This window comes from Scyliorhinus canicula, chromosome 15 (genome assembly GCF_902713615.1).
Source record: "Scyliorhinus canicula chromosome 15, sScyCan1.1, whole genome shotgun sequence".
NCBI classification, from domain to species: Eukaryota; Metazoa; Chordata; class Chondrichthyes; order Carcharhiniformes; family Scyliorhinidae; genus Scyliorhinus; species Scyliorhinus canicula.
The window spans coordinates 95,770,510-95,786,383 of NC_052160.1; the positions used below are offsets into that span (position 1 = coordinate 95,770,510).

At 51.3% G+C, this 15,874-nt stretch overlaps 1 protein-coding gene across 3 annotated transcripts in view; it reads left to right on the top strand.

The window, feature by feature from the left end:
- The window catches only part of LOC119978574 (ADP-ribose glycohydrolase OARD1-like), a 28,668-nt gene extending 23,579 nt beyond the window's left edge, over positions 1-5,089 (top strand). For all 3 annotated transcript variants that reach the window (XM_038820330.1, XM_038820332.1, XM_038820331.1), the window contains one exon: positions 4,137-5,089. In XM_038820330.1, the coding sequence (XP_038676258.1) occupies positions 4,137-4,272 (136 nt within the window). In that variant the 3' untranslated portion in view covers positions 4,273-5,089. The remainder of the gene's footprint in view (positions 1-4,136) is intronic.
- The last annotated feature ends 10,785 nt before the right edge of the window (positions 5,090-15,874 follow it).

Here is a 15,874-nt window from a genome sequence, read left to right on the forward strand (position 1 = left end):
AGCGACCTTATCCAGTCCAAAACCAGAATCTTAAATTTAAACAAAGCCAATTACATATATAAGTGAGGAGAGCTGGCTACAGTTGATTGGGTAAAAGGTATGGCAGTAAATAAACAGAGGGAAACATTTAACGAAACAATTCAAATGTGCATAAAAATATCTGTAATTTAAAAATACTCCGCAAAACAGATTTGTGGCTTACTAGGGAAGTTAAGCATAATATTAGATTAAAATTAGCTTATAATGTTGCACATAATAGTAATCAGCCTGATGATTGAGAGAGTTTTAGAAACCAGAAAAGGGAGATCAAAAGGTTGAGAAAAAGTAAAATGTAAAATGTGAGTACACTGAGCAGGAATATAAAAACAGATAAAATATTTTACAAGTATATGAAAGGGAGATGAGTTGGTTCCTCAGAAGCAGAGACAGCAGAAATTATCATGGGAATGAGGCAATAGCAGCAGCATTGAACAGATATGTCAGTCTTCGCAGGAAAACATAGAAACATAGAACAGTACAGCACAGAACAGGCCCTTCGGCCCTCGATGTTGTGCCGAGCAATGATCACCCTACTCAAGCCCACATATCCACCCTATACCAGTAACCCAACAACCCCCATTAACCTTATTTTTTAGGACACTAAGGGCAATTTAGCCTGGCCAATCCACCTAACCCGCACATCTTTGGACTGTGGGAGGAAACCGGAGCACCCGGAGGAAACCCACGCAGACACGGGGAGGACGTGCAGACTCCACACAGACAGTGACCCAGCCGGGAATCGAACCTGGGACCCTGGAGCTGTGAAGCATTTATGCTAACCACCATGCTACCGTGCTGCCCCAAAAAGAAAAGATACTGATTCTGGAATGCACTGCAAGCAAGTGAGGTGGTGGTAGGTTCAATTGAACTATTCCAGAGGGCATTAGATGATTATTTGAATAGGAACAATTTGCAGGGGTACAGGGAAAAGTCAGGGGAGCGGCACAAAGCTCATTTGGAGAGCTGGTGTCAACATGATGAGCCAAGTGGCCTCCTTATGCACCATTACAATACTGTGCTATCAATTGTATACCAAAAATAGGGCAACTAAGGAACACATAAGGTTAAATTATTTATTATTAGCAGCAGAAAAATTATTGGAGAAACTTACAAATCCCCTAAATTTGAAGGCCTATATCCTAGAGTTCTAAAAGAAGTAGCTGCAGAGATGATGGACGGATGATTCGCAAGGCTCCCAGGAATGATTCCTGGCTGGGTCACTGTCTGTGCGGAGTTTGCACATTCTCCTCGTGAGTGTGTGGGTTTCCTCCGGGTGCTCCAGTTTACTCCCACTAGTCTTGAAAGACATGGGCCGCGGTTCTCCGCAACCACGATGGGTGGGAGAATAGCGGGAGGTCCACTCCTGCACCTCCCGCTATTCTCCCACCCCCCAAAATGGCGTGTCCGGTTTTCCGACACGCCGCTCGGAGAAACGCGGGCCGCCGTTTTTGACGACGGCCCACGATTCTCCGACCAAGATGGGCCGAGCGGCCTGCCGTTCCCGACATGTTCACGACGGCAGCAACCATACCTGCGTGGGGCCTAGGGAGGGCGGATGGGGATCGAGCACCACGACCGTGCTCGGGAGGGGACTGGCCCGCGATCGGTGCCCACCAATCGTCGGGCTGGCGTCTCAAGGGGACGCACTCTTTCCCCTCCGCCGCCCCGCAAGATCAAGCTGCGACGTCTTGCCGGGCGGCTGAGGGGAAAGACGGCAACTGCGCATGCGCGGGTTTGAGCTGTCCAACCCGCGCATGCGCGGCTGACGTCATTAGGCTCCGCCGCGGCATCATTCTTGGCGCGCCGGGCCTTGAAGCCAGGGACAAGGCCCAGCCGCCGAGTTTCCCGGGACGACCCGCCTATCCCCCCGGGTAAGGGAGAATAGGGGGCCAGGAGAGGCTTCCGACGCTGTTGTGAACCTCTCCAGGTTTCATTGCGGAGAATTCCGCCCATGTTGTTCGGTAATTTGGACATTCTGAATTTTCCCTCCCTGTACCCAAACAGGCATCGGAATGTGGTGACGAGGGGCTGTTCACAGTAACTTCATTGCAATGTAAGCCTACTTGTGACAAGAAAGATCATTATTATTATTACTATTAAGATTATCCAAAATTAGCTAGATTCCAGGAAAGTCCCAGCAGCTTGGATATTAGCAAATGCAACACTGCTTTCCAACAAAAGGCGAAGAAAACGGTTTTATGAAAGGAAAATTGTATTTGGCAAATGTTTGGTTTTTTGAGGACACAACTTGTCGGGTGGATAAAAGGAAGCCAGTAGAATTGGATTTGTCAGTCTAAGGTTCCACCCAAAAGATGAATACACAAGATGAGGAGTCATGGATTTTCAACCTTGAGGAGTGAATTCGAAGCTCAGCCCACCCATCTCGGGATCTTCATTGCCGGGGTGGGTGTGGGCTGATGTTGGGTCAGTTATCCCAGTGGAGATTTTTGGAGGCAGCCACGTTGAGTGCCAAGGTGGGATGTTTAAAAGGTCCTCCAGCCCTTACCCCTTACACATATTCTCCAGGCCACCTCATTCCCCCACCCACTCCCCCATGTTTGTTGTTGTTTCTCTTCCCCATCTAGTGGTGCAGAAGGCAGACTTTCATCTGTTCCCATTGTGAGGGTTTTTCCTGGAACAGGTCGTTAGTCTGTCAGCAGAGGCTTCTAGCTTGAGGGGCACCATTCACATCAAGCATGGCTAACCAGGGGTCTGCTCCCACACTTACTGCCCACCATTGGCTTGTAGGTTGATACTCAACCCGTTTGGCCACATTATGACCACACCTTCCTTGGCCATCAGGTTTCGGGGCGGCACAGTGGTTAGCACTGTTGCCTCATTGCGCTAGGGACCCGGCTTCAATTCCGGCCTTGGGTGACTGTCTTTGTGGAGTTTGCACTTTCTCCCCATGACTGTGTGGGCCTCCTCCGGGTGCTCCGGTTTCCTCCCACAGTCCAAAGATGTTCTGGTTAGGTGGATTGGCCATGCTAAATTGCCCCTTAGTGTCCAAAAGGTTAGGTGAGGTTCCAGGGATAGGGTAGGGGAGTGGGTCTGGGTGCTCTTTCAGAAGAGTCGATGCAGACCCAATGGGTTGAATGGCCTCCTGCACTGTAGGGATTCTATAATTCTATGAGACTCGAATCCAAAGCTTCTGGCTCAGAGACAGGAATGCTACCCACTGCAACACATGACCTCCTTATACCTGGCCCCTCAGGTATTTTTGAGAGGTTGCTTCTCTAGCTGGGTAAATTCATGGATCCACAGAAGTTTATGAATGTTCCATCATTGGGCAGCATGGTGGCACAGTGGGTAGCACTGCTGCCTCATGGCGCTGAGGTCCCAGGTTCGATCCTGGCTCTGGGTCACTGTCCGTGTGGAGTTTGCACATTCTCCCCGTTGCGTGGGTTTCGCCCCCACAACCCAAAGATGCGCAAGATAGTTGAATTGGCCAAGCTAAATTGCCCCTTAATTATAAAAATGAATTGGGTACTCAAAATTTTTTAACAAATGAATGCTCCATCATTGAGAGAATCAAGAGATATGGGGAGCGGGTGGGAAATTGGAGTCGATCAGTCATGATCATATTAAATGGCAGAGCAGGCTTGAGGGATGTATTGTCTATTCCTGCTCCTATCTCTTGAGTCCTTTAGTGTTAAATCATCGCTATTCTAGGCTTTAGGATTCTGTCTCACCAGAGGACCTGAATGGAATGCATTGCATTTGTTTGTATTCATTCGCGGATGTGGCGTCGCTGGCTGGGCCAGCATTTATTGCCCATTCCCTAATTACCCTTGAACTAGCTTTCTAAGCCATTTCAGGGGGCATTAAAGAGTCAACCACATTGCTGTGGATCTGGAATCACATGTAGGCCAGACCAGGTAAGGACAGCACATTTCCTTCCCTTAAGGATATTAATGAACTAGATGGTTTTTTATGACAATCAACATTGGTTTCCTGGTTAGACTTTTAATTCCAGATTTTAATTGAATTCAAATTTTATTATCTGTTGGGATGGGATTCGAACCCAGGGCCCCAGAGCATTACCTGGGTCTCTGGATTGCTAGTCCAACTAAAGGGCATTATTGTTTTCTCTGCAGGATCGGATGTGGACTGGACAAACTGAACTGGAGCATAGTTTCTGCAAGAATTCAAGAAGTCTTTAAGGGCACTAATATTGAAATCACAGTGTACTCTCTGGAAACACCTACTAAGTTTATCTCCCACACTAAATGATGCAACTTTCTATCCAAACAGCTTGTGAGGGAGGACTCATTGGATTCTTACCTTTGAAAGAACTTTGACTACCCAATAATTATTTCTGAAAAATCTTGAAACTGCTGGCTCAAAGGAATTTACTTGTAAATATTGTATAACACTGGGGGCAAAATCTTGTGGGGGCGATAGGCGGCTCACCTGGCTGGAGAGCTGGCGAGAGATTTATGTTGCCTCCTTCGGGAAGGACCTGCTAAAGCATGAGCCCGTCGAGCAGTTGACAAGCCACTCATGGGCCTTCTCCAGGAATAGGACCCCATGAGTGGGATGTCCCGCCCACTGAGGCCTACAACTCTTTGCTCAGCAGCATCACTGGGGAGGTGGGGCAGCACAGTGGCATAGTGGGTTAGTCCTGCTGCCTCACAGCGCCGAGGTCCCAGGTTCGATCCCGGCTCTGGGTCACTATCTGTGTGGAGTTTGCACATTCTCCCCGTGTCTGCGTGGGTTTCACCCCCACAACCCAAAAGATGTGCTGGCGAGGTAGATTGGCCATGTTAAATTGTCCCTTAATTTCAAAACAAAATCACTGGGGAGGTGATGGCTGCTGCCTAAATGACAGTTACCAGAAGTCCAGGCTTGCGGAGGGGCCTAGGTAAGTGATGGCAGGAAGTGTTTCACCGGGTAGGGGCCATGGGATATGGGGGCCTGGTAGCAAGGGCAGATTGTCGATCTCAGCGCCACCACTCCCTCCCTCTGATGCTGGGCCCCTTGATCTGAATTTGAACGAGGGTTCCTTGTCTCAGCAGGCCACAAACAGATTTGCATGTCATGCTCGCCCCCCCCCCCCCCCCCTCCCCCATGGCATTAGGCCCACCCATCACTGGGTTAATACTGATGGCAATAGGACGAAATTCTGAATTGTAGCAGAGTGGTTAGCACTGTTACTTCACAACACCAGGGACCCAGGTTCGATTCCCGGCTTGGGTCACTATCTGTGTGGAGTTTGCACATTCTCCCCGTGTCTGCGTGGGTTTCACCCCCACAACCCAAAAGATGTGCTGGCGAGGTAGATTGGCCATGTTAAATTGTCCCTTAATTTCAAAACAAAATCACTGGGGAGGTGATGGCTGCTGCCTAAATGACAGTTACCAGAAGTCCAGGCTTGCGGAGGGGCCTAGGTAAGTGATGGCAGGAAGTGTTTCACCGGGTAGGGGCCATGGGATATGGGGGCCTGGTAGCAAGGGCAGATTGTCGATCTCAGCGCCACCACTCCCTCCCTCTGATGCTGGGCCCCTTGATCTGAATTTGAACGAGGGTTCCTTGTCTCAGCAGGCCACAAACAGATTTGCATGTCATGCTCGCCCCCCCCCCCCCCCCCCCCCCATGGCATTAGGCCCACCCATCACTGGGTTAATACTGATGGCAATAGGACGAAATCCTGAATTGTAGCAGAGTGGTTAGCACTGTTACTTCACAACACCAGGGACCCAGGTTCGATTCCCGGCTTGGGTCACTGTCTGTGCGGAGTCTGCACGTTTTCCACGTGTCTGCGTGGGTTTCCTCCGGGCGCACTGGTTTCCTCCCATACGTCCCGAAAGACGTGCTGTTAGGTCAATTGGACATTCTGAATTCTCCCTCTGTGTACCCGAACAGGCGCCAGAGTGTGGGGACTAGGAGCTTTTCACAGTAACTTCATCGCAGTGTTAATGTAAGCCTACTTGTGGCAATAATAAAGATTATTATTAAGTGGTTATTGAGTTCCCACTTAAGAGCCTCAATGGTGGCGGAGGCGGAAAGACCAACCACAGGCCACATGGTGCTCACCCACATGCCTCCCCCCCCCCCCCCCCCCCCCCCCCCCCCGCCATTAACTACCTGATTAATTGCCCTCCCTGCCTCCAAATACACGATCCAAATACACGACTGGAGAGAGCAGAAGATTCCACCCTAGGTTTTAACTTCATTATGGGGGAAATTCATCTTTTAATAAGTCAGAAGTGCCAATTTTTCTGCAGCCTGTTAATTAAATTCTGTTATCAAGAATTCTTTATTTCAAAATTATGCATTTTCCATTTTTGACGCAGAGTCCAGTTTGTTCATTTGGAAAATCTTGCATTTATGAAGTATGTAGTTAACATGCTCTTTTGTAATTAATGCCTAATGTTATTGAGCTTTTCTCAACATTTGAATTAAGTTTCTTTTTGTAAACAGTTTACGGAACTGCCCTTTGCTGAAATTTTTTTACTCTTTTCAATATTAAAAGTTAACAAACTCAATTGCTGCAGTTTAGATTTTGATTTGTGTACAGTATGTATGGATGGGATGGTGGCACACTGGTTAGCACTGCTGCCTCACAGTGCCCGGGACATGAGTTTGATTCCAACCTTGGGTGACTGTTGGAGTTTGCACATTCTCCCCTTCTCTGCATGGGTTTCCTCCCACAGTCATAAGAGGTGCTGGTTAGGTGGATTGATCCATGCTAAATTGCTCCGTAGTGTCCAGAGATGTATAGGTTAAGTAGCGGGGATGGAGCAGGGGAGTGAGACTCAGTAGGGTGCTCTTTCGGAGGATCAATGTAGACGCAATAAGCTGAATGGCCTCCTCCTTCATTGTAGGGATTCTATGATTTTATGTAACTTGTTACAGAAGCAAACCTACCTTTTCCTCGAGGTCAGCAACTCCCAAGTCTTGACAGACCTCAGAATTTCTGTGCACACAGGAGTAGGCTGTGCTTGTGCAATTTAGTTGTTTTGACCGTGGACTGACCCTGGTCAAAATGGGAAAATGGCACGTAAAACCCAGATTGTGTGACCGGAAGATAAGATTCTCAGGTTGGCAGGGGAAAGGGAAAGGCCCCAGTTAAGTTTAAAAACAAAGAAAGAGGCTCAAAGTAGAAAAAGGGCTGTGGTTGGCAGACTAAATGGAGAGAGATAAGGAGAAGCCCTGATGATGCAAGAAGGCAGCAGAAGGTTGGTGACTCTGAGCTGCGGCCTATTGATGCATAGGTAACCCTTTGGAGCAGTAGTATTCTGCTCGGCATGGCTAAAGAGCTGACGTTGGGCTTCAGTTGATGCTTGATGCATTTTCTTGAATCCAGAGGAACTTAGTCTCAGAAGGCAAATTTGATACACTGAGGTGTGCAGCCATTGAGGCTTTTTTGCGTTGGAATGGCTTGTGGAGAGAATTCCCAAGCAAGATCTTTTGAAGGCCAAGGCTGGAATCCATTGAGAGAGAGAAACCGAGTTTCTACACGATTGGTTGACTCAGTGTTTCCTGGCATCTGGATAGCTTGTTGAGAAATCCATGGACTCTGTCTTGGTCCATCTGCCATTTATCATGAAGTGCGGTGTGTTCAACCATAGTTTGCCAGTTAATTCATATGTAACTCGTATTAACTCTGAATGTTAAGAGTGTTACAAAAGTCTACAAAATTATGAGGGGCGTAGACAGAGTGGATAGTCAGAGGCTTTTTCCCAGGGTAGAGGGGTCAATTACTAGGGGGCATAGGTTTAAGGTGCGAGGGGCAAGGTTTAGAGGAGATGTACGAGGCAAGTGTTTTACACAGACGGTAGTGGGTGCCTGGAACTCTCTGCCAGAAGAGGTGGTGGAAGCAGGGACGATAGTGACGTTTAAGGGATATCTTGACAAATACACGAATAGGATGGGAATAGAGGGATACATTGATGTACCATCAATTCGACTCAAGACACAATTAGGATCTGAACTGTGGCTTTAATCAGCTAGTTATTAGCCCGGTGGTCGACTACAGAGAATGGCTGACCGCCGAGAACTCTGGGTACTTATACCCCGCCTCGGAGGCGGGGCCTACTTGCCTGTCGACCAATTGGAGAGCAGTGACATGACTAGTCCCAACCAATCGGACGAGAGGCACATGACCAGCCAGAGCCAATGGGATACCAGTGCTCTGCACCAATGGCAATGCTCACATCCATACCACCACATTCACCCCTTGTGGAGAAAGAAGGCGGGGGGGGGGAGTGTAAGTGGGAGAGAGAGAGGTGGGGGGGGGGGGTCCGAGGACTGGTGGTATGAGCAACGAAAATCGATAAGGATGGGCTGCCCACTGGCTCATGGCAAAACAATACTACTACTACTAACAACAGAGTAACACAAAATGCCCAAAAAAAGTCCCATGGCCGCATCAGATGGGCACGATCAGCCTGTCGGGTGCCCGTGGTGTTCTGGAGGACCGTCGCAGTGGAGCCGGTGACGTCGGGCTGATGGTCGTCCTTGCCTCCGGGAGCGTTGGTCGTAGATGTGTCTCCGTACCCTGGGCCGGTGGTGGAGACGCTGTAATCGGGGAAGAGGGGGGATGTGCGCTGGATCGTGGGGGTGCAGGGGGGAATTGGGGTTGGGGGGGGAGGTGTTGATGTAGGGGGAGAAGGCCGCACGCCGGCAGGTGCCAGGTCCCGAAGAGACTATCCTGCCGACTGCCGGGATACTCCACGTACGCATACTGTGGGTTGGCATGGAGTAACTGGACTCGCTCAACCAACGGGTCGGACTTGTGCACCCGCACATGCTTCCGGAGCAAGATGGGCCCGGGGGTGGCCAGCCAGGTCGGGAGAGGGGATCCTGAGGACGACTTCCTGGGGAAAACAAGAAAACGTTCATGAGGTGTTTGATTAGTGGTAGTGCAGAGGAGAGGGCGGGGCGTCGGGGATGACCTCTTGCCAACGGGGGATAGGGAGATCTCTGGACCGTAGGGCCAGCAGGATGGTCTTCCAAATGGTGCCATTCTCCCGCTCGACCTGACCGTTACCCCGGGGGTAAAAACTGGTCGTCCTGCTAGAGGCTATGCACCTGCTGAGCAGGAATTGACACAGTGCGTCGCTCATAAAGGAGGATCCCTGGTCCCTGTGGATGTACGCGGGGTAACCGAACAGGGAGAAGATGGATAGGATGGCCTTTATGACGGTTGTCGTGGTCATGTCGGGACAGGGAATGGCGAAAGGGAAGCGGGAGTATTCGTCGATAACACTCAAGAAATAAGTGTAACAGTTGGTGGAGGGGAGGGGGCCCTTGAAGTCTATACTGAGACGTTCAAAGCGGCAGGATGCCTTGATCAGATGCGCTCGTTCGGGGCGGTAGAAGTGTGGTTTGCACTCGGCGCAGACGTGGCAGTCCCTGGTGACTGTCCTGACTTCCTCGACGGAGTAGGGCAGGTTGCGGGTCTTAATAAAATGGTAAAAACGAGCTTCCCAGGATGATACAAGCTATCGTAGTTGTACGTGGACAACTCGATCGGCCACCGCAAGATCTTGTCGTTCTTGATCTTGCCCCTCTGTGCATTATCGAACATGAAAGCTACTGACAGTTGGTCTGTGAGGAGGGTAAACCTCCTGCCGGCCAGATAGTGCCTCCAATCTCGCACAGCTTCGACTATGGCCTGTGCCTCCTTTTCCACCGAGGTATGGCGGATTTCGGAAGCGTGGAGGGTTCGTGAAAAGAAGGCCATGGGTCTGCCCGCTTGGTTCAGGGTGGCCGCCAGAGCTACGTCAGACGCGTCACTCTCGACCTGGAATGGGAGGGACTCGTCGATAGCAAGCATCGTGGCCTTTGCGATATCAGCTTTGATGCGGCTAAAGGCCTGGCGGGCCTCCATCGACAGGGGAAAGGATGAGGGGGCGGGCTTTGTCTGCGTAGTTGGGGACCCACTGGGCGTAGTACGAGAAGAAGCCCAGGCAGTGTTTGAGGGAGTTGGGGAGAGGCAATTCCATCAGGGGGCGCATGCGTTCGGGATCGGGGCCTATCACTCCGTTACGCACTACGTAGCCAAGGATGGCTAGATGGTCGGTGCTAAACATGCACTTATCCTTATTGTATGTTAAATTAAGGAGTTTTGCAGTTCGGAGGACTTTTTGGAGGTTGATGTCGTGGTCCTGCTGGTCGTGGCCGCAGATGGTGACGTTATCGAGATACGGGAAGGTGGCCCGTAAACTGTGCTTGTCGACCATTCGGTCCATCTCCCGTTGGAAGACCGAGACTCCATTTGTGACACCGAATGGAACCCTGAGGAAGTGGTAGAGGTGCCCATCTGCCTCAAACGCGGTGTACTTTCGGTCACTCGCGCGGATGGGGAGCTGGTGGTAGGCGGACTTAAGGTCCACCGTGGAGAAGACTTTGTACTTCGCGATCCTGTTAACCAGGTCGGAAATACGGGGGAGAGGATACGCGTCCAGCTGCGTAAACCTGTTGATGGTCTGACTGTAATCAATGACCATCCGGTTTTTCTCCCCAGTCCGAACTACCAGCACTTGGGCTCGCCAGGGACTGTTGCTGGCCTCGATAACTCCTTCCTTAAGGAGCCTCTGGACCTCGGACCCGATGAAGGTCCGGTCCTGGGCACTGTATCGTCTGCTCCTAGTGGGTGACAGGTTTACAATCTGGGGTGAGATTAGCAAACAAGGAAGGGGGGTCCACTTTGAGGGACGCGAGGCTGCAAACAGTAAGAGGAGGAATAGAGCCGCCGAATTGAAAGGTCAAGCTCTGCAGGTTGCACTGCAAATCCAGGCCCAAGAGTGCCGGAGCGCAGAGACGGGGGAGAATGAGGAGTTTGAAGTTTTTGAAAACCCTCCCCTGGACCGTGAGGTCCGCTATGCAGCACCCGGTGATTTGGACGGAGTGCGAACCTGAGGCCAATTCAGTTTTATGTTTAACTGGATGGATGGGGAGCGCGCAGCGTCTTACCGTGTCGGGGTGGACGAAACTTTCCGTGCTCCCGGAGTCCAGCAGGCACCTCGTTTTGTGTCCGTTGAGCTGAACCGTTGTCGTAGTCTTGGCGAGCGTGCGTGGTCGCGACTGGTCGAGTTTGATGGAAGCCAGTCGTGGTGAGAGTTCCAGATCATCCTCATTGGCAGAGTAATCGCTTACAGGGCCTTCCGTGTTGGCCCAAGATGGCGGCGCCCAGGTCCCGCACGTGGAGCTGGGGCCCCAAAATGGCGGCGGTCGTGGCCCGCACATGGCGTCCGGGATCCAAGATGGCGGCACCCTTGGGAGCCTCGTGGCGGCTGGGGACAGTGTCAGCGGCGTCTGCGGTCCAGTCGGGGTGGCTAGGAGCGAGGGTCGGGAGGACCGTGGGGCCGTTGCGGGGGCCGGGAGGTGGGCCAGAGAGGTTGGTGCGCGGCACGGGGCCCTGGGGGGACCCGGGGGGGGGCAATCCGCGGTCGCTGCGCGGAACAGCAGTGACCGACTTGGTCTGGCAGACCACCGCGTAGTGGCCCTTCTTCCCGCAGCTCTTACACAGAGCGGAGCGGGCCGGGCAGCGCGGGCGGGGGTGCTCTGAGAGGCCACAGAAATAGCAACGGGGCCCCGCTAGTTTGTTGGAGCGACCCGCAGCGCAGGCTTGGGGGGGTCGGGGTCCACGGAGGACGGGGGTGGCGCGTGCCAAAAAGTCCAGGGGGTTGCTGCGGGGCCGGGGGCCTATGCACGGGCGTTCAGGTCAGCAATCTCCAGGGAGGTTGCAAGGGTCCGTGCCTCACCTAGGCTGAGGGCGTTCTTCTCCAGCAATCATTGGCGGATAGAAGGGGACTGCATGCCAGCAACGTAAGCATCTCTGATTAAAAGTTCCATGTGCTCAGTCGCCGAAACTTGGAGACATGCGCACGTTCTCCCTAGAGCTGCGAGGGCCTGGTAAAACTCATCGAGGGACTCACCAGGGAACTGTTGTCTAGTCGTCAGGCGATGCCGTGCGTATACTTCGTTGACCGGCCGGAGAAAGTGTCCTTTGAGAATCTCCATGGCCGCATCAAAGTTGCCTTCGTCCTCCATCATTGCGTAGACCGCTGTGCACACGCACGAGTGGAGGATGTGGAGTTTCTGCTCCTTGGTGGGTTTGCCGGCTGCAGTCGTCAGGTAACTATTAAAACACGCCTGCCAATGTTTAATGATTGCAGACGCATTTGCAGCATGCGGGCTGGTGCGGAGGCAGTCAGGCTTGATGCGAAGCGTTTTCCAAAATTCTAGCTGATTAAATTGATGTACCATCAATTCGACTCAAGACACAATTAGGATCCGAACTGTGGCTTTAATCAGCTAGTTGTTAGCCTGGTGGTCGACTACAGAGAATGGCTGACCGCCGAGAACTCTGGGTACTTATACCCCGCCTCAGAGGCGGGGCCTACTTGCCTGTCGACCAATTAGAGAACAGTCACATGACTAGTCCCAAACAATCGGACGAGACATGACCAGCCAGAGCCAATGGGAAGCCAGTGCTCTGCACCAATGGCAGTGCTCATATCCATACCACCACATACGGACCTCGGAAGTGCAGAAGATTTTAGTTTAGACGGGCAGCATGGTTGGCACAGGCTTGGAGGACCGAAGGGCCTGTTCCTGTGCTGTACGTTTCTTTGTTCTTTGCACTATAAAACAGATACTATAAATCATTTTATAACTATATGTCAGGAAGGAATCTTTTTTAAAGTTTTAAGTCTAGTTTCCTTAAGTTTTTATACTTTTTTTGCACTTTCAGACAGTACAAATAGTCTTTACTTGCTGTGTAAATTCTTTTCTTCCTGTCTGCTCTACGTTTGTTAACTGCCTTAAATTAATCCTCTAGTTACTAAGCCTTCTGCCACTGAAAAATGTTTTCTCCTTTATTTACTTTATTATCCTTATTTTGAGCACATTTATAAAGTCTCACCTTAACCTTCATTAAGGAGAAACCTAGTTTCTATCACCTCCCATGTAACTGAAGCCTTTCATCTTTGGTGCCATTGCAGTATATTTTCTATACATCCTCTCTGAGGCCTGGACATTCTTCCTAAAATGATTCTTTGTATTATACTCTGCCTTTTAGTTACAAATCTGTTTTCCTTTTTCACATCCGTCTCAAGTACTTTCAAAGACTTGTGAATGCACACACCTGGCGCAGGATATTTCTGCTGGCTTCTGAACTTGGCCATCTGGCCCAAATGTCACTCGCCTCTGGATTTTCTCCAGGTTTATCAATTATGGTTAGAGGGCAAACATGCCAACCAATTAAGACTGGCTTGCAGCCTCTCAAAGCTGGAGGGCCAGTCAAAGGCCTTTCAGCTTGACAATAGCAGCAGGATGTGGCAAGTAAATGAGGGAGAGGGCACTCCAAACTGGAGGCACCCTTTACATCATTTACAAATTAAACATTTTAAATGACCTTTGCAACAGGGCCATACATTGGTTGGTGACGAGAGGGAGGAAGGTTGGGCGAACCCCCCCTCCCACCGGGTGACCTGGTACTGCACCCAGGCAAGTGGGGGCAACCTCTAAATTTGCCTAGAGTGCTGCACCCCCCCCCCCCCCCCCCAACCTGGTCTACCACAGGGAGGCTGCATCAAGGCAGCTAAACTGTCCCCAGCTGCCTGCAAGGACCTAGAGGCTGACTGGAAAGTCCCAGCCAGTCGCTTTCAAATAAGTAGTTTTTATCAAGCTTAATCGGCTACCTGCAGTGAGCGGGTGAGTAGAACTGCTGCACCCTGATCGCAGCTCTGGGGAAAAATGGCAAACGGGTGTGATGGAGCCTGGATACCACTAGTTTTAGCAACAAACCATCTCCATTCCTGGTCCCACTAGAGTGAAAAATCCTCCCTCATATTTTGCATTGCCTCCGAGACATTCTTCCTGTGAAAATGAATCACCTCAGACCTGAAAGCTCATCTATGATTTGTCTGCCCATTTCCCCGGTCTGTCTCTTTCCCCAGTTACTCTCCTCCCTGATGAACATCAATCGAACGCGAGACGAGTTGCTGTACAAAAGTTAGGCTTTAATAAGCTAGAAGTTAGCCCTGCGGTCGACTACAGTAAATGGACGACCGCCGGGCGTTCTGGGTATTTATACCTCGCTCTGGAGGCGGGGTTAAATCAGCCTCTCGACCAATCGGAGAGTCGTCACATGACTGGTCTCAACCAATCGGTCGAGAGGCACATGACCGACCAGGGCCAATGGTAAGCCAGTGTTCTGCACCAATGGCAGACAGCTATGCAAATCATACCACCACATTCACCCCTTGCGGAGAAAGAAGCCGGGGGGGGGGGGGGGATATCAACGAGAGCCGGGGGGGAGAGAACTGGTGGTATGCATAGCAGCCAGAGAAGGGAGAGAAAACATTTTGGCTTCCCACTGGCCCAGGCAATTAACAATAGTACATATTGTCCCAACAAGGTCCATGGAGTTGTTGTAAATTAAATAGACTCGATCAGCCTTTTCGTGGCCCGTGACGTTCTGGCAGACCGCCGCAGTGGAGCTGGTGACATTGGTTCAGCCGATGGTGGTGGTTCCGCTGATGTCCTGGAGTCCGGGAGCGATGGTCCTTGAACAGTCTCTGTCACCCGGGCTGGTGGTGGAGACTCCATAGATGAGGAAGGGGTAGCCTGGGTGGGGTGCTGGGGGAAAAAAAACGGGGGGGGGGGGGGGTCTGTGGTGAAGGGGGGGAAGGCCGCACGCCGGCGGGTGCCAGGTCCCGGAGGGAGACCATGTCCTGCCGACCGTCGGGGTACTCCACATACACATACTGCGGGTTAGCGTGGAGTAACTGGACTTGTTCCACCAACGGGTCGGACTTGTGCACCCGCACATGCTTCCGGAGCAAGATGGGCCCGGAGGTGGCCAGCCACGTCGGGAGCGGGGATCCTGAAGAAGACTTCCTAGGGAAGATAAGAAGACGTTCGTGAGGTGTTTGGTTAGTGGCAGTTCAGAGGAGTGACCAAATTGAATGGAGGGCGTCTGGGAGTAGGATGTGTTCTCCATGGAGAAGGATGTGTTCTACATGGAGCAGGATGAGTTCTCCATGGAGCAGGATGTGTTCTACATGGAGCAGGATGTGTTCTCCATGGAACAGGATGTGTTCTCCATGGAGCAGGATGTGTTCTCCATGGAGAAGGATGTGTTCTACATGGAGCAGGATGTGTTCTCCATGGTGCAGGATGTGTTCTCCATGGAGCAGGATGTGTTCTCCATGATGCAGGATGTGTTCTCCATGGAGCAGGATGTGTTCTCCATGGAGCAGGATGTGTTCTACATGGAGCAGGATGTGTTCTCCATGGTGCAGGATGTGTTCTCCATGGTGCAGGATGTGTTCTCCATGGAGCAGGATGTGTTCTCCATGGTGCAGGGTGTGTTCTACATGGAGCAGGATGTGTTCTCTATGGTGCAGAATGTGTTCTACATGGTGCAGGATGTGTTCTCCATGGAGCAGGATGTGTTCTCCATGGAGCAAGGTGTGTTCTCCATGGAGCAGGATGTGTTCTCCATGGAGCAGGATGTGTTCTCCATGGAGCAGGATGTGTTCTCCATGGAGCAGGATGTGTTCTCCATGGTGCAGGATGTGTTCTCCATGGTGCAGGATGTGTTCTACATGGAGCAGGATGTGTTCTCCATGGTGCAGAATGTGTTCTACATGGTGCAGGATGTGTTCTCCATGGAGCAGGATGTGTTCTCCATGGAGCAGGATGTGTTCTACATGGAGCAGGATGTGTTCTCCATGGAGCAGGATGTGTTCTCCATGGTGCAGGATGTGTTCTCCATGGAGCAGGATGTGTTCTACATGGAGCAGCATGTATTCTCCATGGAGCAAGATGTGTTCTCCATGGAGCAGGATGTGTTCTCCATGGTGCAGGATGTGTT